Source organism: Cuculus canorus, chromosome 23 (assembly GCF_017976375.1).
Source record: "Cuculus canorus isolate bCucCan1 chromosome 23, bCucCan1.pri, whole genome shotgun sequence".
Lineage (NCBI taxonomy): Eukaryota > Metazoa > Chordata > Aves > Cuculiformes > Cuculidae > Cuculus > Cuculus canorus.
In genome coordinates, this window is record NC_071423.1 from 8,058,362 (window position 1) to 8,080,674 (window position 22,313).

The window sequence follows — 22,313 nt, forward strand, 5'->3', positions numbered from 1 at the left end:
ATTGCCAGCCTTGGGATATTCATAGCTGATCTGTGACCTGAGAACACCTGAGCCACAGTACCACCCACATTTCTCCTCCATAGCTCAGCTGGCTTTCAGGGTTTGGGACCACATCAGCCAACAGGACACCTTTACTTTGAACTGGCCCTTATTTAAAGGACATTACAAGTGTATAATCTGCTTTTCCCACTGTTTTTCATGTGCCATAGTACACAAAGTCTGGCTGTCACACCCAAGTCCTACAATCATCTTTTGAAAATGGACTTAAGGGAGAAGGAAAAAGAAGACAGTGAAATGCTTCAGTAGCACTGAGTGCTATTAGCAATACTTCAGCCCACAGGGGAGCTCCCTCCTTGTACAGCTCCATCCTTGCTCATTGCCTTTATTTCCATCTCTCTCCACACAGATTCCATACTTGGGGTTTTGTTCGTGCGAAGAACTGGGAGATACAGGCATTTGGCAGCTTACAGACCCCCCCATCCTTCCTCTCACACACGGACCAACTGGAGGCTTTAACTGGAGAGAAACCTTACTACAAGAATAGGCAAAGTGACATAAGCAAGGAAAATCCATGGCCTTTCTAAGCGTTGGAGAATGTCTCTTCTTTCTCGTGTTTATTGACAGTGGAAAAATAGTCATAATATGTTCAGTGGATCACACAGAGAGCTGTTCTAGCATATCTCTCACCCAGCAACAGTCATGCAACAATTCTCATACACAACTAGGTCAATACAAGAGGTATTCGAGGGTAAAAATATCAAAATACAGGCTGGAGCTCTTGCATAGGAGGGAGTCGCTGTTCAGTCAGTAGCTCGGGTAGATTTTCCCACCTTGAATGGAGCTCTGGTAACACCAGGAACTTTCACTGCCTCTGCACCACATTAGAAACAACACACTGTGTAAAAGCAAGCATTCAGGATGCTGGGGGTTTTTTTCACTACTATTTTCGCAAAGCATTAGCAGGCTCATTCAGGATCACGTGTTGACACTGCCATCACTCACACCACCCACATTCTCAGCACCTTCCATAAAGTATTATCACCACCAGCTGGAAATGAGAGTCCAGCATTGCCTCTGCAGGCAGGCATCCAACTATTCCTGTCCGTTTCAGCGCTGTGTTAGGGGTTGCGTTGGGCGCACCATGGATGCAAAGAGCGGTTGATGCTGATGCATATCAGAAGAAAGCTCTGAACTTCACCTCAATTACAGATGAAGTTTGCACAATAAAAGGCAGCACCATTGTGAACAAAGACTGGGAGCAGTTTCTTTTAACTGGATATGAAATAAGCCTTTTCCAACCAAACCTAAAGGATTTGGAAAGTTAGGCATTGGATTTTTTTTTTTTATTTAGTGCACAGACTTAGCCTGAAGCGTTTGCATCATTTAAGTTCCCTTTAGAAGACCTTGAAAAAGGCATTTCCCTTTCAGACTGAGATTTTGTGCTGGTCCTTTACACAGTGGTGGCTTTCTGTCCCTGTGAGCTTTTCTGTCAGCCTTGGTGAGGTTCAGCAGTTCAGCTTTCTTCAGGAGGTGATGTTGAAATCAAAAAGATGCTGAAACTTACCCTGGGCTGCATATTTTGCTTCTTTTTCCTAAGTGCCATCTGTCATAAAGACAAAGCAGAGCTGAAAAAACAGTACACATGAATTTAGGAGGCACATGCTTTGACTTACTAAGATGCTACTTATCTGGTGGGGAAAGGGTTATGTTTGGGAGAAGGGGAAGAGAAGAGTTTCCATCTCTGAAGTCACAAGAAGTGTCCTCTTAGTGCAACAGCCTGCAACATGGGCCAATACTAGCCACTTCATGGGAGAATACAACATACACCACAGTGGGTAGTTCATAGTATAAACTGGTTTCAGAGCAGGCTTCTTTTGGATTAATATCATCCTAAATCATCTACCTTGGGTCAAAAAGTTCCTGGAGGCATTTGTATGGGTCTTGGCAGCATAGGCTCACTTTGAGAAGGTACTTAAAATGTGCTTACATGGGATGAAAGAGATGTAGGCATCCTTCATTCTTGGTTTGGGCCATAAGCATGAGTATGCCCAGAAATACCATCAAAGGCAAGTTCAGAAGTACCAGGAAAGAAATCCTGGCATCCTAGGTACCCCTCTTCTGTCCAGCTTTTCCTGGGCAGAAAGCATTCGTGTCCTCATTTGAGATGTTTGTATGGCATGTGAGTTTATATTGGCCAACTTTGACAAAGGTTTATTATTCATAGCAAGGTTGAAGTTGGTTTCTTATAACCTATCAGGCCTTCAGCAGGACCAGTCTCACCTTCAGCAGGATGTGTCTGAGCTGCACTTTCAGCAGTCAGAAGAGGTAAGGTGTGATGAACTGTAATCCCTTCTCCGTAAATGAGGCAGAACACTCACAAGCTGCGACACAACAAATCTTAAGGGGTTTTAGGTCAGATTTGTCTCCAGGTTTTACTGATCTTGCCAAGGAGAGTACATCAGATTCTGTACATATTTAGAGTCAGCAGAGAGCTCATCCTGTGCAATACATACATCATCACGATCCATAACAGTCCATTGTTTATACACCTATGACTATGTAACACACACAGGCCATTCATAAGTGCATTATTATACCAGGGATGTATACCAAAATGTCAGGGAGATAACTTATGAGATGACAGAAGAGACTGCTCCTATGCAGTTTTGCTGCTGTCACTTTAGTTTTTAACTGTAATTTAAACTATTTTTGGCTGTGTAGATATTCTGAAGAGCTTTTCTGGCTTGTTTTCCTCTATGCTTACTCACTGCAAACTTGCAAAGAGTTTAAAACTAAATAGATGACAATCACACCAAAACTTATTTGGTTACGGACACACATAATTATCCGGACTGCTTTTTGTTTCAGGCTATGGGTCACCAAAATGTAATCCGGGCCAACAAATATTGCCTATATGAAACAGTGGAGGCTGCTCAGAACCTTTTGCAGTTAAAGGAACTTTACAAGGAGTTTATTTAGAAAGAAGCATGAAACAGAGTGGAACTAAAACCTGAATGCAGAGTTTGAATATTGTACTAGCTGATCTTTGCATATAGTAAGCAATATAGAAAAGAGTGTTCTGTTTGAGAAGGTAGATGTTAAAACACTTCTCAAAAAAAAAAAGGGTATATTTTTGGATGTTTGGGAAAGTATTTTGACAATTGTAGTCTTATCTCAAATTAATTTTTTCAGGTGTCAAGGATCCAAGAAAGAAAAACCTTATTTTCATCTAGCCTTTTGATTTCTCATTGGGTTTTGCGTTAAGCCTGATGTTGACAAGGCTCATTGGGGAGAAAAAGGGGAAAAAAAAAAAAAAGATGTTCCTTTTAAATTTTTAATTGAGATGTTAAGAATACAAAACAATTGCTGCTTCCTTTTCATTCTATTGCTGCTCATTAATGTGTATTTAATGTCACTTCAGTGTTTTGTCCCAGAACATTAGACTTGATCTCTCTAAAGTGTGTGCAAGTCTTTTCCTTGCCTTCACTGTGAGCTGCATCAGATCCCAAAAGCTTAATTAGGCTTTAGGAGGCAAACAGCAGTTCCTAGATTTTTTTCCTCTCTTCCTACTTAAGAAATGACACTGAAAATCTTCAAAGAATAAGTTGTTCACCCAATATTTTCATACACTGCAACTTTAAGGGTTGGGCTAGAAAAATACACAACTCAAAGTGCAGGACTGAATCCCAGCAGAGCAGCAGCTGACAGGATGGCACTCGGCACCAGAAGGTCAAACCCAGGGTATCTGACAAAGGTCCATTTGATCAAGAGTTTGCCCTTATCGCTGGAGTGTCTCCCTCCCCCTCTGCTGAAGTGGATGGAAGTGGGCTGCAGTATGCCCCAAAGCCAAGGTTTGACCTCTGCCAGGGGATGCCTTTCTAGTTTAATGCCAGGTCTAAAGTCCCATGCATTTCCCTTACATTTAGTGCAGTGACAGCTACAGCCAAGTATTTAAATCCCCTGAGTAGGGATCCAGGTTCTCCATGAGTGTACATCGACATCATATACTCAAATCAACAGTTTTCCTTTATGCAAACTAAGGATCTAGGCCATAACTTCACAAAAGAAACACCCATATTTCCCTTTCCACTCAGTCCAAACAGTTTTAGAAAGAAGTCAGCTGACAGCAGGAGCCTCCTCCTCTCCTCTGGTGTTACCTTCTAGTTTCAACATTATTATGAAAGCGATAATTTACATCACCAAATAAGTGATTATTTACAATAATTTTGCAGGAATTCTCTTTCCTCGCAATGCAAGCGGCAATACTGAAAAAACAGAGGGTAGAAGGGATGCTAGGGCTCTATTTCCCAGCATATTCTTTGGCAGCCCCAATTCCCCAGGTAGCAATGTCTCAGGGTCATCTCTGACTGTGCGCTAAGTGCGGCTCTTGGGTTTAAAGAATGCAGAGGGCATTGTGTCCAGTACTGAAGCAAACCTGGTCTGCTTCACTCCTTTGCAGTGCACTGGATGGGAGGGGTTGTAAACCTTTCCCTCTGGGTCACGTGGATCCTTACAATGACCAGAAGAAACAAAGAGGAAGGTTTCTAACTATATTTCCTCAGTCTTCAGTCCCCACCACCACTGACTGTATGAAGAATCTGGAGAGCCCATATCTGCACAGTCAAGCCTTTCCAGCCCTGATCCAAGAAATGCATGCAGAAGTAGGGTGAGACTTAGTGTCCGATTGTATACATGCTCATTTCAAGAAGAGGGACACTAGATAGGCGAGTTAGGCTGTAGTCAACTAAACTTCATGTAAACCCAGAGCAGGAAGTGAGTTTGCAACACTTCACAACATAAAATGTATTGAAATTCCATAAGAAAATTATTCTTTAGAGAGGGAGCCTTAATAGGGTTGGGGGGTTTGTTGTTATTTGTTTAAGAACCTAAGCCTAGGGGATATTATTTGAACTTCAAAAATATGTGTGAAATGCTGGTGGTAGCAGATGTGCTTAAAATACTGAATGAACGCAAAAACAATTTCACAGTGTGATTGGTTGTGTGCATTCTTCACGACTTACTTCTCACCACTTCCTCAACTCCTCATTCTGTGGGGAACATTCATCACCCCTTCACGCTACCCAACAGAAAATAGACAGCCAGTTCCTTTTGATTACTTCCCATTACATTGTATTTTCTGAAGTTTCTCTCTGTGGACATCTCTTAAATCTTGATATTATCAACGGATACTTTGTTTTTCTCATTTTAAACCTGTTGTTTCACTCCGTTTCTTATGTTTTTTTTGTGTGAGCGGATTGTATTTATTTGAGAAAAATGTTTGCTGTTTTAAAAAAACCAATAACTGTATTGCCAAAAATAGCTGTAATTACCTGTGACATCCGTATTTTTTTATTTGGGGGGGATGGGGTCGGTTGGTTGTTTTTAATCTCAGTTTCAAGTGCTAACAACTGTTAAAACAACCACTGCAATTTAATTTGCTTATTACATTAAATGGATTTCTCAGAAGTCAAAGATGTCTCCTAGATGATTTAATAAAGATGCCACGCACCCACACCTTCTCACCCTTCCCATTTCAATCTTCCTCTCAATCTCACTAAAAGACAGACATGGAGGGGCTGGAGTGTGTCTGGATCAGGGCAATAAAGCTGGGGAAGGGTCTGGAGCCCAGGGGTTCTGGGAGCGGCTGAGGGACCTGGGGCTGTTTAGCCTGGAGGAGGCTGAGGGGAGACCTCATCACTGCCTACAACTGCCTTGAAGGAGGTTGTGGCAAGGTGGTTTCTTCTCCCAAGTAACAAGTGATAGGATGAGAGGAAACAGCCTCAAGTTGCACCGGGGGAAGTTTAGTCTGGATACTAGGAAAAATTTCTTCCCTGAATGGGTTTTCAGGCACCAGCAGAGGCTGCCCAGGGAAGAGGTGGAGTCACCACCCCTGGAGCGGTTTAAAAGATGGGAGATAAGGTGCTCAGAGATGTGGTTTAGTAACGGACATTTTCAGTTGGACTGTGATCTCAAAGGTGTTTTCTAAACAAACTTGTTCTATGATTGAAGCATGTTGGACTTCGCTGGAGTGAATATTCGAACACAGACCTTCAGCACAGTGCCCCTTCAGAGGGGTCCATGTGTTGCTGAAGTGCACTCGAGTGGTACTTTCAGTGACTCCAGAGAGACATAGGTAGGAAAAACACTTGTACTGGGCATACACCTAGAGCACAGCTGTGTTGGGACCTTGAAACAAAAGGGAGTCAGGGCTGTTTCACGGTCTGGATGTAATGCCGCCCTCACCACGTCCAATTTTGAGATGCCCAACCAGATGGGGTGTAAGCCTTAGGAGCATCAAGGAGAAAGGGGAACCTGAGCTACATTTTTCTTCCCTCCGCTGAAGATGAAGTTCGTTGATTTGACAGCAGATGGCACAAAACCATCTCAAGTCAGGTTTTCCTGCTGTCCCTGCAAGTTGGAGGGTGGCTGCAGTCTCGCTACTGCTCGATGACTTTTTTAGCCAGACTTATTTTACTATCAGGTTTAGATGTGTGGAACTGGAAGCACAACTTCTAAACCAAAGCAATGCTTACCTTTACAAGACCTACTTTTTCCTTGATCTGGATTTTTTATTGTAGTAGTAGTTTTAGCAGCCAGTGAGGCTTAACTTGCAAACCAACGACCTACATGGAACATTATGGCCCGCATCTCTGTTTTCCAAGAAAACTGATTATATTACATTTAACACTAAAACAAATAGCTTTTATGAATCAAATATACACTAACAGAATGATGCGCTACCTTGTACTTGAAACTTTAATGGCAACAGGCTCTAATAAATTAGAACCAAAATGTATTATGTATTTATAATTAACCATTTTGTCCAGTTCACTCAAGCCAATGTCCTGCAAATGCACACAGTTTTTAAACTGTACTTCTTATCTTATTAAAATCAGCTCACTTTGACAGCGTTACTCATTTGCACTAAATGTTGGGCAGAGAACTGCCAGAATATGATCTACCACAGCTGTTTCAGAGATCACATATGTGACTACATCACAAAAAGAGGCTCTGCCTACAACAGGCTTGGATACATCTTGTGATGGTACTGGAAATCACACACCCAAGAGACAAACACCTTCAACTCTATCCCAGACTGCTCCTGAAATACTCAGACCTGCAAGGTGACACAGGAAGCACAGATTCTACCACCAGTCCTCCGGGACCTCCTTGATTTAGTCATCCCTCTGCCCCATCCTTCAGTGCTCAGCGAACTTTTCACAACCACCTCACCAATTCTCTTCAATCCCCGGAGAGCCACAAACTACAAGAGCAAATTACCTTTATCTCAGTATTTGTTTTGCCAGGAGACCTGCATGAAGAGAAACGCAAACCTCCTGCGCACACAGCAGCACAAGATGCAGTGGCACAAGGCTATTTTTTCCAGGGATTTGAACCATAGGAGTAGGTTTTCAAGCAGCTTTGCCAATTACTGCACTGTAACAGTGTTCACCAAATGTAGAATCATAGAAGTTAGAAAAAACCTCCAAGAATAAGTCTAACTGTCAGCCCAACCCCACCATGCCTACTAAACCACATCCTGAAGCGCCACGTCTATACAGTTTTTGAACAGCTCCAGGGATGGAGACTCCACCACAGCCCTGGGCAGTTCCAGTGCTTCACCACTGTTTTGGTAAAGAAGTCTTTTCTAATATTCAATCTAAACCTCCCCTGGCACAACTTGAGGCCATTTCCTCTTATTTTATCACTTGTTCCTTAGAGAAGAAACCAACACCCACCTCACTACAACCTCCTTCCAGGGAGCCGTTGAGCAATGAGGTCTCCCCTCAGCCTCCTCTTTTCTGCCTTCCTGGGTGCCTCAGGGAATTAAGTTCTGCACACAGTGCACCTATAGGATCCCTGCAGCAGGGATCCCTGGCAGAATTACCTCAGGCGCATGCTTCTCTCAGCTTTTACTTACTACACACACCTCCCCCTCTTTCTCCCCTTCTGCCTACAAGGATGCTGAGCAAGATCGAGCTGGAGGAGGTGCGAGGCGGATTGCCCCCAGTCCTGCCGCCCACTCATTTTATTTTAGGGACCTGCAAGATCACCAATTTCTCAGCAGTAACCAATACATTTGAAAAGTGAGATGAGTAGAAAAGAGAGTGGAACAGCATTGAGAAGGAAAGGAGGCAGAGAACCCAGCAGTGATGAAGTCATGGTAAATCCACTCCCCCCATGCTGAAAAGGGACCTGCTACACAGCAGCCCCCGCAGAGAGAGGAAGTCAACACAGACTGCCTGCATCACCACAACATGACTTTCACCGGGATGCTACACATCGCAGCTCTGCTCCTGATGCAAGGTAAGCAATACATGTCGTGTTATACCATCTCCCCTTTGTAAACAATCCAGCTTGGAGAACCCCATTTCCAGCACTTTAGTGCACCACGTGCAAGGCGTCTTTGCTGCTATTGTTTTCTTGTTGACAATGCTCTTTTGTCACACAATTTCCAAAGCACGCTGGTGCTCAATACCAGCTGACTCCTAAATCCAGTATCAATAAGACCATTTCACCTCCCAGCAGCTGGCAGCATGCTCGGGATGACCAAACATTAGGAAATTAAAAAAATTCTCTCTTAAATTTGCTAGCAGATCACTGCTTATTTTCCACAGTGTGGATATCTGTGCACGCTTTTATTCATATTAACCATTTTTTACACAATATATAAGAAGTCAGAGTAATTCTGAAAGTTCTTGCAAAGTACTTTAAAAATAAAAAGCTTGTTAAATGCTCAATCTCCTTACTCCTGCAAGGGGACATAGCTTATATCTCCTTTGCTAATCTCTCTTACATACACAGGAAGGTGTATGAGGTTCATATTTGACCATATCAAGCAGGAAAAGACTTCAGTATTAAGCAAAGCACCCAGACAATTTATCTCCAGCTCGGGGTTCTTGCAGGCTTCTCTCCTGACCTTTGCAGCAAGAACATGTGCACGACCCTGGTTCTGACCAAAGTAACAGTCCTTCTCCCTTCCTAACAACTGCTGGAGCAGAAACCACAGCAGTGCTACTGCTGCTGGGAATACTTGCATGCAATGCAATTGTTAACAGAGGCCACATCAAATATCAGTGTCTAAACAGCAGCAATCTATTCTGTAATAACACACACTGAAGTATATATAGCCTGGAGAAGAGAAGGCTGAGGGGAGACCTTATTGCTCTCTACAACTACCTAAAAGGAGGTTGCAGAGAGGTGAGTGTTGGTCTCTTCTCCCAAGTGATAGGTGACAGGACAAGAGGGAATGGCATCAAGCTGCATTAGAGGAAGTCTAGATTGGACATTAGGGAAATTTTCTTCACAGAAAGAGTCATGAAGCACTGGAACAGCTGCCCAGGGAGGTGGTTGAGTCCCTGGAGGTGTTTAAAAGGCAAGTAGATGAGGTGCTTGGGGACATGATTTAGTAGTAGACAGGCATGGTTGGAGTTGATGATCTCTAAGGTCCTTTCCAACCTAATGATGCTATGATTCTACTTGGGATATTTTATCATTGATTGTGTTTAACTGAAGCCAAGCCTTAAGGAGCTCTCAGTTATATCAGAGCTGAAGAGCAGGCTTGCAGCACCCTCTACACTTGCTCCAAATTGGCAGCTTTCACTCTGTTCATGTCCAACCCAGTACTACCACAGGGCCCTGTATGAAGAATTTGTGCTGCAGACAACCACTAGCTGCTCTGGGCCATCATAATTAACTCAGACCGCCCCTTGCAGGTCTGCAGCCAGAGGTCAAAAATAACTCATTAAACAGGATGTCTTGATAAGCTACAGTTTTAAAGATAACTCTGAAATGATGTATTGAGTGCAGGTCACCATAACATAAGTTTTCTATATGCTTTTGGATGGCTAAAATAGAATCACAGGATCATAGAATAGTTAGGGTTGGAAGGGACCTTAAAGATCATCTAGTTCCAATTCCCCTGCCATGGGCAGGGACATTCCACTAGATGCGGGATGACAGAAATAATAGCCAACAACAGCATAAGCCATTCTGATCAGCCACATCCCACAACTCCTAGCAATAAATTGTTGCCCTCTCTTGCCAGGAAGGTGGATACATCACTGTACCTGATGCAGACTAATTTTTCCAGGTAGCCAGGCCATCTAGGATCCTCACAGTACAACAATTCCTGTCCTCTGGAGCTGGCAGGGAGCATGTCCCACGCCTCTGTGACTGTACTGTGGTGGGCTACAGTGGCTGGAAGATCACAGCCACATCAAACTGCCCCTCTACATGGAAGAATATCTGACCTGTGAGTCATGGCCTGAATGAAGCCGTGACCTCTCATGGAAATTACATACATGTTTTGTTCTGGGGGCTGCTTTTGTTGTTTTAGGAAAGCAAGCAACAGCCCCAGCTTTTCTTGTTCTGTCTTGCTTCTCTCCCTTCAAGAGGTGGAACATGAAAGATCCTACACTGCTGTTAGTGACAGAAAACCAGCACTATGAGAAAATGCTCAAGGGCCCCACGGAAAACCACAGACAAGGCCCTCTCTGCCACCTTCACAACATTCACCTCCTGACACAGGTCTTCACGAGTGGAACCCATGCAAAGAGGTTTTCCTATTGCTACTGCTCCTTAGCAAGTGACCCTTACGTGGCACGGACCCCAAAAAAACAACTGAGAATTTAACCCTAGGAAATACAGGCAGAACAAGGAAATACAAGCCAAAGGCACTGATGCGTTATGGCCACTCTAACTTCAGAGCTTCACCAGTGTGCAGTGATTCAGATGAACCCAGTACTGTGCAGTAAGGATGAACAGTAGACCAAGATCGCAGACTTTCCCTTAGCTAAAGAAGCATACCTGAAACTTAATGCAGAAGTAAAAACGTTGAGATATTAGGAGGAAATCTCTTCTATAGAGTCCAAAGATTAGTTATTGAAGAAATAATCGAAGAATTGTTTGGTCAGAAAAGACCTTTGAGACCGAGTCTAACCATACCTATCCGCTACTAAACCAGATCCTTGAGCACCTCAAGACCCAGGGTGGTTTTGGTGTTTGTGAAGCCCCAAGCTACATCACTGACCATTTTCCCATCCCACCTCTAGACTAGGAAATGTCACGTGTGAGGGGTAAATCATGGGATCCCCATGGGAAACTGCCATCTTACACAGAGACATGCCCCCTGATTTTAGTGGTAAAATCATAGAACCGTAGAATTGTTAGGGTTGGAAGGGACCTTAAAAGGGTGCAACTGTTTTAAGCTGAAAAGGGGAAGATTTTAGGAAGAAGTGGTCTCCTGTGAGGGTGGGGAGGCCCTGGCCCAAGTTGCCCAGAGCAGTGGTGGCTGCCTCATCCCTGCAGGTGTTCAATGCCAGGTGGCATGGGGCTTTGTGCCACCTGATCCAATAGGAGCTGTCCCTGCTTATGGCAGGGGAGTTGAAACTGGGAGAGCTTTGACATTCCTTCCACCCAAACCATCTTATGACTCTATGATAACTAGATCTGGTTGTGCTGTCAGGTGATCACAAATCTTTAGTACAAGCTTTACATAGCAACAATGATGATCTATCTAATGACCATGATTTATTTATATTAGTAGAATCACACTGACAAGTTTCCTACCCTAGAAGAACCTTTACACCCTTGAAAAAAGGAAAGTTGACACATTACCCTGTGTGAAGGATTGCGTCTTTACTTCTTGTCACATTTTAATACTTGGTTTTTTTTTCCCCCCCCGCCTCATCTCTGGCAGGGGATTTTCCAAGAGCTGGCAGTGAAACCATAACCCTAAAGGAAGGAGAAGACCTAAAGCTCCGTTGCACCCTCGGCAGTGACAACAGTTCTGCCCTGCAGTGGTTAAACCCTCGGGGGTTTGCAATTTTTCTGAACACCCAGCAGGGTAAGTGTGAAAACCAAGTGTAGCACTTTCCACGTGGGGCTGGAGGGTCACTAGAAGTGGGCCTTCCTGGCTCCTACACATGGCCAGTTTGACTCACCGGCTACCCAACTGCTCAGGATGGTTTCACATTCAGCCCCCCTCTGGCAGGAAGCTGATAAAATGGAACCTCCCACCCCCCAAAAGTGGTCTGGCAGTAGAGCTTTTAGCAATAAACTGTAATTACCACGAGCACCAAGAGATTAGCACAACAACCCCTCTCTCTCACAAAAGACTCAGGAGTGGATGTGTCTGAAAGCCCTGGGTACTCTTCTGCTCATCAAGGAATTTGCTGTAGTGCATCAAGAGGAAATTTTTAGAAAACAAGCAGTGATTACTAATACAGGCTGAGAAAGCCAAAGTTATAGTAATTGTGTTCCCTTCCACTCCCTACACCTCATGTCTCTCTGTCTATATCTCTTCTCTTGTTGCTCAAAATTCAACAGCTCTTGGAGCTGAGGACCACCTTAGCCTTCCCAATTTGTGCAGTACCTAGTCAGCACCCCTGCTCGTTAAAACATTTAGGCTTTAATGATAGTGATGGCTGGGATTTACCCATGTGACAGTGGGTACCCAGCTCCCATTGGAGCTGCCCAGGAACTGAGGGTCCTCTTCAGTTACGCTGGGAATCCCAGTCCCCAGGTCTTGCCACCTGCATCAAACCAGTCTACTCATATTTCTTGCAAGTACTGCCAATTTTTCTAAATAGAAAATGTCATGAGTAACTGTTGCACCTGTTTACTCAGTTACAAGAGCAAGTGGGATGAGTGTTCATTAGCAATTTTGAATGACTCATACATGTATATAATAGCAACTGTTTCCTGGGGAATCCAAGATCCCAAGTTTAATCCTCTCAGTAAGACGCATATGAACAATTAGATCCTAATGGGATTCAAAAAACCTCAGTGCTGAGCCATCAGAAGCAAATAAATACAGGAAACTGGGGCATCGCAACCTACCCCATGCTGCTTTGACATCCGGGCTTCAAAACCCACAGCAGGCTATGGCAAGGGCTCCTTTCTCCTCTTGCAGACTGTTAGTCTGATCATGCACCCAAGAACTACAGGACCTAAGAGGAAATCACTTCTCCACCAGTTATGTCTGTTTTTCACACATACATACTTTCTCTGTATTTTACACACTGAATGTTTTCCTTTTGGAATACAAAAGAAAACAGTCCTCCTTTAGAGAGGGACCAAACGCTACTGCACACAGGCACTTTCAGTTTTCATTCTGAATCACCACTGGGAATCTGTCACGTTGCTTCTCCAGAAAACCGCTTGGTGAATCAGTTCCCTCTGGTATAGCTAAAAATGTGACAAGCTAGCTACAAGTTTTACACCATGACAATTTCAAAATCCTTTAATATTTAATCACTTCCATAAATTACAGTACTGCTGTGATTTTTCTCCCAGCTCTGTATTTTACAAGATCTCAGCTAAAAAAGAATTAGAAATAAAAAGACAGTTTGGAGGCCTTTTTGTCCCTAATTACTGATACACAGCCCCAGTTTCAGTTCAATTTAAGGGCAGAAAATTAGACTTGCTGTGCTGCGGTTGTGGGAGAACTCCATGGGACTTGCTTCCATGACCTCAAAGACTCCCATGGGTCATGCAGCAGGAGGAATGAAGCAGAGACTGGAAAGCCTGGAGACAAAGGGGATTGTACAGCAAAGTACTGATACCCTAGGAGATCATCTCAATAAAATCAAAGTAGTTAGACAAGAATAGGGGAAGCAATCCAGCCAATTAACAAGCAGTTAATAAAGAGGTGCATGCTGACCACAGCATTCATTTGTACATAACAAAATACAGCCAAAGTTGGGGAAGTGTTTTTTTTTCCAAAGTCACATAAAGACTTGGGGAATGGGGAAGGGAAAGGTCTTCAGTTCACACAGCTGTGCTCTATATTCAAAGGTCATGTTACATTTCTGACCACACATCCTCACACCCCAATGTTGGGTTAAATTTATTTGCTTGGAACTTAAAGAACCCAAACTGCCATAATACCTGAGAACATGGGAATAACACATCCTAAAAACAAAAGTGAGAGAAACTGTGACATTTTCCCTGCTGGCAGCACATGTACCCCCTTCTCCAGTTCATTGCTGCCTCTGTACAAGCACAGCACCAGGAATGCTTTGGGCTAGAACTGCTCCTTTACATCAAGTGTTGATGAATTAAAAATATACAATAAAGAATACTACTCTCATTATTATGGCTTTGATTATCAGTCTTCCTCTTATGTACCAACATGCACAACATGCTGGGTTTTATTTCCCTTACAGCTTTAAGAGATCAGAGGTACAAACTCATCTGGTATTCAAAGGATGAATTATCCATCCGACTGTCTAACATCACAGTGCACGATGAAGGCATATATAAATGCTTCTACTACAGCATCCCCTTCAAAAGCAAGAACACGACTGTTGAGGTATTAGGTAAGTTCCTTCACTTTCTTTGCTCCTGAAGAGCAGAACAACAAAGCCAGCTCCTCAACTCCAGACCTGCATTTCTGCATGCAATTGTATGGTGCTTAACTCAGGATAATACTGGTCTTAGTCCAGGCCTCCAGGTAATGCTTTGCATGCAGCCACTCATAAAACCGAGTAGAAAGGTGTACTATAACTGATTCTAAATCTTTCTGCTGCAGCTGCACCTTCTAATCCAGTACTGGAAGTATCCCAAAATGCAGAAAGCAGCATTATTCTCTCTTGCTATACCTATGGATGTAAACCACAGCCCCAGATTACCTGGCTGTTGGACAATGGGATAGAGCTCCTTGGTAAGTGTCAAAGGATCCGGGAGAGTTTACCAACAATTTCTTCTCAACAGTTTTGGGGATGTTTAAACATACTGGAGGGTGAAACAGCTTCCATAACACATCAGCAGTGACAACCACACATCCACCACTCTTTTGAGTACAACTTGGAGAAAAGCCTGCACTAAATTCCAGTGTTTGCATACAGGAGAGGGCTCATCAGCTTTGCTCACATCCAGTGCAGAACAGACACCAGTTGGCACCAAAGTTGCAAAAGCCTGGAGCAAATTTCAACTGAAATAAGTTGAACTCAAAACACTGGAGGCACAGTTTTCAAAGCCGCAATACAAAGTTGTTTAACAAATCCATTCTAACTATTTCCACCTTGTAACCGGTAGCCGGAGCAGCTCACACCCCACAGCCCTTCTCTCCCATGGGTCTGCTCAGGACCAGGCAGATCACTGGCAGAGGGCACAGGAGAGCTCAGGAACCACAGCCCACACCACCCTGGGAGGTTCTCCCAGGGAAATATCTGCATACATCGGGGTGGACACACACAGGAGGAACAGAGCCACCACACAACTCAATTTAACTTGTGTACTTTATAAATAGCTGCTTTGAAAGCCATGCTCTAATAATAACTACCTTGTTATCTTTAACTATAGCACAGTGGAGAGGAAATGCACATCTGTATCGAAGTGTGAGAAAAATACCCATAGATGTAAACGTATTTCTCTCACATATTAACAAGCTCTTATTTGTATCATCAAGCAACATACTCAACGCTTAGGCTGTAATCTTCACCTCCCCTTCTCCCAAGATGGCTTTCCTAAGAGCTCTAGAAAACAGCTGTATTCTAGCCCAAATAGAGCTAAAACCCAAAACTAAAGAAAGAAATCCAGGCTGCCAGGTGCACAGATATTAACAGAACTGCATGAAGTCCCATGCTTAAAGCAACTGCACACAGGGGAAGTAGCCTAGCTGGTAAGCAAGCCACAGAAAAGCCAGGGCAAAGAACAATCTGCAACCTCACCTGGAGTCCTCTGTTCAGTTCTGGAGTTTAGTATAGGAAGGGTGTGAAGCTGTTGGAGCAAGTCCAGAGGAGGCCACAAAGATGATCCAAGGGCTGGAGCACCTCCCATAAGAGGACAGGGTGATAGAGTTGGGGTTGTTCAGCTGGGAGAAGGCTCTGGGGAGACCTTAGAGCAGCTTCCAGTCCTGAAAGGAGCTCCAGGAAAGCTGGGGAGGGGCTCTTTATTAGGGAGGGCAGGGATAGGATGAGGGGAAATGGTTTTCAGCTGAAAGAGGGGAGATTGAGATGAGATCTTAGGAATAAGGGTGATGAGGCTGAGGCAGGGTGTGCTCAGGGAAGTGGTGGCTGCCCCATCCCTGGAGGTGTTCAAGGCCAGGTTGGATGGGGCTTGGAGCAACCTGATGCATTGGGAAGTCCTGCTCATGGCTAGGGGCTTGGAACTGGATGGGCTTTAGGGTCCCTTCCAATCCATACCATGCAATGTTTTTATGATTCTATGATTAGGACAAAAATTCAGCGTCCATGGAAGACCAAGCAGTAGAATGAGAAACTTTAGATGCCTGTTGTGCTGCAGACCAGCAGCTCCTTGCCCCAGTGGGCCAGGCATGGCTATGGCACACAGCAAAATCATTTATTCTGTTCAATAAGGACTAAAAGTAGGTGTTTGGCCATTCCACGGCAGTTCTGCAGGAGAATTTCCCCACACACATCATGAAATGGAGTGGAGGCTTTGGGTTCAGCACATGAGGTGCAGTGAGGTCTGCACATAAAGAGGAAGAAAGCGTGACCTTGCTGCCTTTGGGCTCCCATGTAATCCATTTACACAATGAACCACTTGTGCACTGTAATCATGCGCTGCTTTAGCTCATCCAAGTAATGCAGATTGCACATGGAAGGTTTTTCGTTAAATTGCTCTTGACTAGAAAGCACTTAAATGTTTTCTTCCAATGGGTGTACAGGTGACACTAAGCAAAAGTTAGAAGCCGATGGAAAGAAATGGACCACAACCAGCACACTGACAGTCCTTGCTTATGGGCCCTACTCAACAGCCAGCTGTATCATTCGCCACCAGACACTAAGAGAAGAGAAGCTGATGGCATCTTTCCGGTTTGATGACCTCCCTAGGATGGGTACTGCAGGCTCCTTCAGCAGAGCCTATCCCATTTTCCCCTCTGAAGAGCTGAAGGTTATGCAGATAGACATGCAAAGCTGAAGCTCACAGTCTACTGCCCGTGTGTGGAATTGATTTTTAAATGAGAGGTCTACCTGGGGCAAAAGAAGAACTCCAAACTAAGATCTGAGGGCTTTTTTCTGCTTCTAAACTACCTTAAAATTCATTAAACATTAAGCCACAGCAGCCCAGGTGGGTCAGTTCCCCAGTGCTGCTGCTGCTGCTAGAATTCAGGTGATGTTAGTCCTAAAGCCTTAAAGATAATTCAAAGTGTGAGCTTCCCATGTCTTAACCATATTAAACACAACCACCTGGAAAGCCAGCAGGGGGTAAATGTTGTAAATTAACACTGAAGCTGCTTGTCTAATAATATTCTGGGTAGAGTTTGCCTTCTGCCCATCTGCTCATCCTTAGGATAGAGCCAATTATTCTTACCTTTCTGAGATTGCCTGAATTAACAAGTGCTTATAAAGTACTCTGGGAGTTGTGCTGTACTTGGGTTTTTCAGTGACAAATACAAATCCTCTACCAGTTGCCCTAAAGGTGGATACGCATCTCAGCCCAAGCAATCCAATGCTTGGTCTCTTCTCAATTAATGCACAAGTCAGATAAACACAGCATCTATCACAGAATTTATTGTACAGTGCCTTTACCTAGAGTTGAAGCATGTGCAAAAGCACGGAGGGACATTTTGCTCAGGCTTCAGAACTGCCTTGTTTTTTTCCCCAGTGACCACAACACAGTCAGATCTGAACAGCAGCACAGCCTCTGCTCCAGGCTACCCTCAGCATCCTGGTAAGGGTTTCACTTACTTTTATTTCCTTATTTCATAGCATTAAATAAATCCAGAGGACAAGGAAGCTGAAGGTGGGAGTTAGACTGTCAGTCTAACCACAGATCAGATCGAGGACATGAACAGCCTGGAGCACACCAGGGCAGGTTTATTTTTTCATGGATCAGTTCAAGCTGATCAAGCTGTCTTCTGATCTGGGGGGTTTCCTTTAGGATCTGAACAACCCACCATCCTTTCTGCTGGACCAAAGGATCCAGTATTTACCAGCTCAGTGTCAATACCAACCCAGCAAAACCTCCATCCCGATGTCACATCTGCTGGTAAGAAACTCTCTTATGAATGTAAAGTTTTGGTAGGTACAGCATGCATTATCAGTTTACGTTTACAAATCAGTGTTAATTAAACAAGGATGTATTGTCTGTGCACACAAGAAAGTCATAACTCACCTCTCTGTGCAGGTTCCGAAGTAACATCAGCTGCAGCAGGAAAGGAAGAACCAGCTGGTTCGTCGAGTTATCTTGTCCCCAACGGTATGACCTTAGATCATCAGACACGGCGTGGCGGTGGCAAAGGATGGGCATTCTCATACTGGGTTACTGCACAGCTGTGAGCTACAAAGACAGTAAAAAAGTAGTCAAGGATATGAATATATAAAGAAAAACCTGCTTTAAGGAAAAGGATATATGCTTATTCCCATATTTGTAAGCAAGCAAAGGAAAGTGATGGACTGGAAAAGCCCCAAAATGAACAGAGTCAAAGCTCAGTTTTGCTTTAATTTGGCTGTAAATGGGAACCACTGAGTTGAGCAATGTGTCAGAGACTGAGGATTTTCTGTTTGTAAAGCTTAGGTGGTTGTCAGATTAAAATAAAATACGTGTTAAAGAAGTGAGCACAGAGCTTGAAGTCAAGGGCTCCAGAAGTCCCTTTCTGATCCAGAACCAGACGTCTTGGGCTTCAAAACTGCTGGGAAAATACAGGTTTTGTAAGCATCCCTTTGCCCGTCAGGGAAATACTGTGCTCTTTTCCATTCCTCCAGGGACTAAAGCAGCATTCAGTGGCAACGTCACACAACAGGAACTTCCCAGGACAGAAGCCCCATCACCAACTGAAAATGTAACTGTGATTTCCATCACCACCTTCGGTATGAACTCACGGGTACTCTTCAGTGACAGCTTCCAAATGTGCAAAGAGCTTTCTCACACAAAGCTGGTTCTCTCTGACCACATAATGGTAATTATGTGGGTAAATGCCTGTAATCTTGGGGAGAGACCATAGAAACTCAACTATTTTTAGCATCTAGGAAAAAAAAAAAAAAAATAGATTTTAACGTTTGTTGTGCCAGAGCACAAGTCTAATGATTTCAAACAGCTTTTCTTATTCATATAAATAGAAAAAAAATCACCTCGTGTCCAAAAATTAAGTCAAATACGGTGAATTCTGCTTCCCACTGTGTTTATCTGGCCTGGTCCAGGGTCTATCGTTCTTGTACTGATTAACAGAGACTCACTAGAAGCAACACAAACACACATCTGCCTCTTTTACAGGGCAGGATCTGAAATCTGAAGGCATCAAAGAGAAGGAGACCAAGCTCCTGCTGCCAATGTTGGTGGCTGCTCTGGTTTTCGTGCTGCTCATCGTTGTCCTACTTTTTATGAGGAAACTAAAAAAAGCTCATGGAGTGTGGAAGAGAGGTGGGTGATAGCCCTGTCCAGGCAATGGCTGATGCTGCTTTATTCAGATGGCCAGAGAGCTGAGGAGCCTGTTAAGCAGAGGCAAGACACAGCTCCTCCAGCCACCAATTAAATGTCCTTCTCCCATAGACAATGACTGTGACTTGTTGCAAATAGCTATGGAAGAGTCCCTACAGCCGACAGCCTTGGGTCAAGCTGCAGCTGGCACGAAAAGCCAACAAAATTGCTGTCTTAAGCATCTAAGATCAGGATGATGGAACCCTCATTTTATAACCAGTCTCCCAGTATTCTTATGCTCAAGGCAGCGAGTGAGGAAGAGCCATGGAAAAATCTCACCAGCTTAACTACATTTGTTTTCTGCACAGAAAATGATGTTTCAGAGCAGACACTGGAGAGTTACAAATCCAAATCAAATGAAGACAGTTCGGGCCATGAGAAGAATGGACACGGTAAAATGCTTTAAGCAACATAAGATAATTCCTGTTACAGCAGCATTGCTACTGACCACAGCGAGAGCAGGTTGCAGTCATAGAATCATAGAATAGTTTGGGTTGGAAGGGACCTTAAAGATCATCCAGTTCCAACCCACCTGCCATGGGCAGGGACACCTCCCACTGGATCAGGCTGCCCAAGACCCATCCAACCTGGCCTTGAACACCTCCAGGGACAGGGCAGCCACAACTTCCCTGGGCAAGCTGTGCCAGTGCCTCACCACTCTGAGAGTAAAGAAATTCCTCCTTATGTCTAGTCTAAACCTGCCCCTCTCAGGTTTATACCCATTGCCCCTCGTCCTATCACTACAAGCCTTTGTAAACAGTCCCTCCCCAGCTTTCCTGTAGGCCCCCTTCAGGTACACTCAATCTTATTTTACAGAGGTATCTGCAAATTGCAGATTTCAAACCTGAATATTCTAAACCCAAACCTTCCATACCTGGAGGTTTAGCACAGATATCATAACTTCAGTGAAAGGGGTGCAGAACCATACAAAATGAAAATCACTGCTTTTGCCTTGACAGGTTAGAATGGATAATCACAATGGGTTTACCTAGTTTCTAAATATAATCTACTGAAACATTATTAAAAGCAATATGCATGGTGTGTAACAGGAAAACCACTACGGTTAAACTGTCCTGTATGGCTCTTCTCTGATTTCATCACCAACAAAATATCAGTGCTTCATCAGTTATTGTTAAAATATCTTCAAAAGTTTCCTTTTTTTCCAAATATTTTAAATACAAAATATTTAAACCATGCAGGGACCACCCTCCCTCTACAAAATCAGTAATCAATGTGTGTTTATCTTTCAGTTGTCAGTCCAAAGCCCAATGCGCAGTACGTAACCGAAGGTTATGTGGAAAGAAGACAGAAGAATCCAAGCAAGGAAAACACTGCAATAAGTGAGAAACTCTTTCAGTGTGGGAAGGAAACAGATGTATAGCGATGACAAACCTGTATAGTGTGCAGAAACACTGCTGTTTCTTGATATTCATATTAGAGTGCTCAGATACCAATATGATGTCAAGGAGCTGAAGTACAAACCGCTACTCTCAATCCAAAAGCCAGTTTGGACTGCTTTTCTTTAAGTGGGACAGGAATGGGACCAGTGCTCCTAGAAACCAGTTAGCAATGAACACTGATTTACCTGTAATCCTTGGAGGATTCAGTTAACCACTGCTAGAAACAGAGCTCATCGGTCCCACCTCAAATCCTATCAGCAATTAGGGAACGTGTAATTAGCCTCAAGGAGCACCAAATATGATGATATTTGTGTAATGCTTGCAAGCACAGGACTGGGCAGGAAACCCTGGGAGCTGCAAAACAACTGGGACTTGTGTTATCCCATTCTGACCCCAAACCTGGACATCCAGATGCATTTAATCAAGTGGGGCAGCATCCTGATGTCCAAGGTGTTAAGAAGTTAAACATTGGAACAGGCTGCCCAGGGAAGTGGTGGAGTCTTCTTCCCTGGTGGGGTTCAAAAAGCATGTAGATGTGGCCCTTTGGGACACAGTTTAGTCTGCACAGTGGTGTTGGGCTGATGGCTGGACCAGATGAGCTTAGAAGTCAACATTACTGATTCTATGATAATATGATTCTATGGCCCTAAAAATGAAGGGGTTTTTCCCCCCTTGCAAGGGTTTCTGCCTCCTTTTCTCCCCTGCACAAGGACATCATCTCTCTCTGCTGGGCAGGATGGCATCAGCACATGCAAGGGGCTCTGAAACCAAAACACTTGGGTGCTACGGTTGTACGATCTCCAGCATCGCACAAGCTTACAGCAGTGTTGCTGATGACATGGAAGTCTTCAAACAAGGGGTTGGTAAAAGTGAAGAGGAACATAGAATCATAGAATAGCATGGGTTGAAAGGGACCTTAAAGATCATCTAGTTCCACCTCCTGCCAGGGACACCTCCCGCTGGATCCGGCTGCCCAAGGCCCCATCCAACCTGGCCTTGAACACCTCCAGCCACCACTGCTCTGGGCAACCTGAGCCAGGGCCTCACCACTCTCATAGTGAAGAAATTTCTGCTAACGTCTAGTCTAAATCTGCCCCTCTCCAGTTCATACACATTAGCCCTCTTCTGTCCCTACCAGCCTTTCTGAACAGTCCCTCCCCAGCTCTATTGTGGCCCCTTCAAGTACTGGAAGGTCACTATAAAGTGTCTTTGGGGCCTTCTCTTCTCCAGGCTGAACAACCCCAACTCTCTCAGGATCATAGAATCGTTTGGTTGGAAAAGACCTCTGAGGTCATGGAGTCCAACCGTGCCCATCTTTTAGACACCTCCAGGGACGGTGACGCAACCACATCGCTGGGAATGGGCGCGATGGGGCTGTGATGCTACCCACGGGCTTCTGAAACCCAGGGACAAGGCCACTTGCTCCCAGCGGACAAGCCAGCAGAATCGCCAAGACTTTCCATCCGCAGAGCCCCGCCAAGCCATCACCGGGAACTCTCGCTGTTGCAAAAAATGAAAACAAAA

The 22,313-nt window shown here is 44.2% G+C and overlaps 2 protein-coding genes across 6 annotated transcripts in view; both read left to right on the plus strand.

Moving 5' to 3' along the window:
* The window catches only part of UBASH3B (ubiquitin associated and SH3 domain containing B), a 31,530-nt gene extending 26,083 nt beyond the window's left edge, over nt 1–5,447 (plus strand). The window contains 1 exon segment of the mRNA XM_054086802.1: nt 407–5,447. Coding sequence (XP_053942777.1) covers nt 407–544 — 138 coding nt within the window. The 3' untranslated portion in view covers nt 545–5,447.
* Nucleotides 5,448–8,194: 2,747 nt separating this feature from the next.
* Nucleotides 8,195–22,237, plus strand: CRTAM (cytotoxic and regulatory T cell molecule). Of its 5 annotated transcripts, none has more exons than XM_054087023.1 (13): nt 8,195–8,307; nt 11,702–11,848; nt 14,172–14,324; nt 14,537–14,668; nt 16,637–16,807; nt 17,578–17,643; nt 17,854–17,961; nt 18,100–18,171; nt 18,678–18,782; nt 19,186–19,332; nt 19,698–19,781; nt 20,640–20,729; nt 21,525–22,237. In XM_054087023.1, exons 1-13 carry the CDS (start codon nt 8,259–8,261, stop codon nt 21,680–21,682), a joined length of 1,482 nt encoding a protein of 493 aa, XP_053942998.1. In that variant the 5' UTR covers nt 8,195–8,258; the 3' UTR covers nt 21,683–22,237. The 5 variants fall into 5 exon arrangements, with proteins under 5 accessions (XP_053942998.1, XP_053943001.1, XP_053943002.1 ...); XM_054087026.1 differs by having other exon boundaries at nt 22,020–22,237; XM_054087027.1 differs by lacking the exon at nt 16,637–16,807.
* The last annotated feature ends 76 nt before the right edge of the window (nt 22,238–22,313 follow it).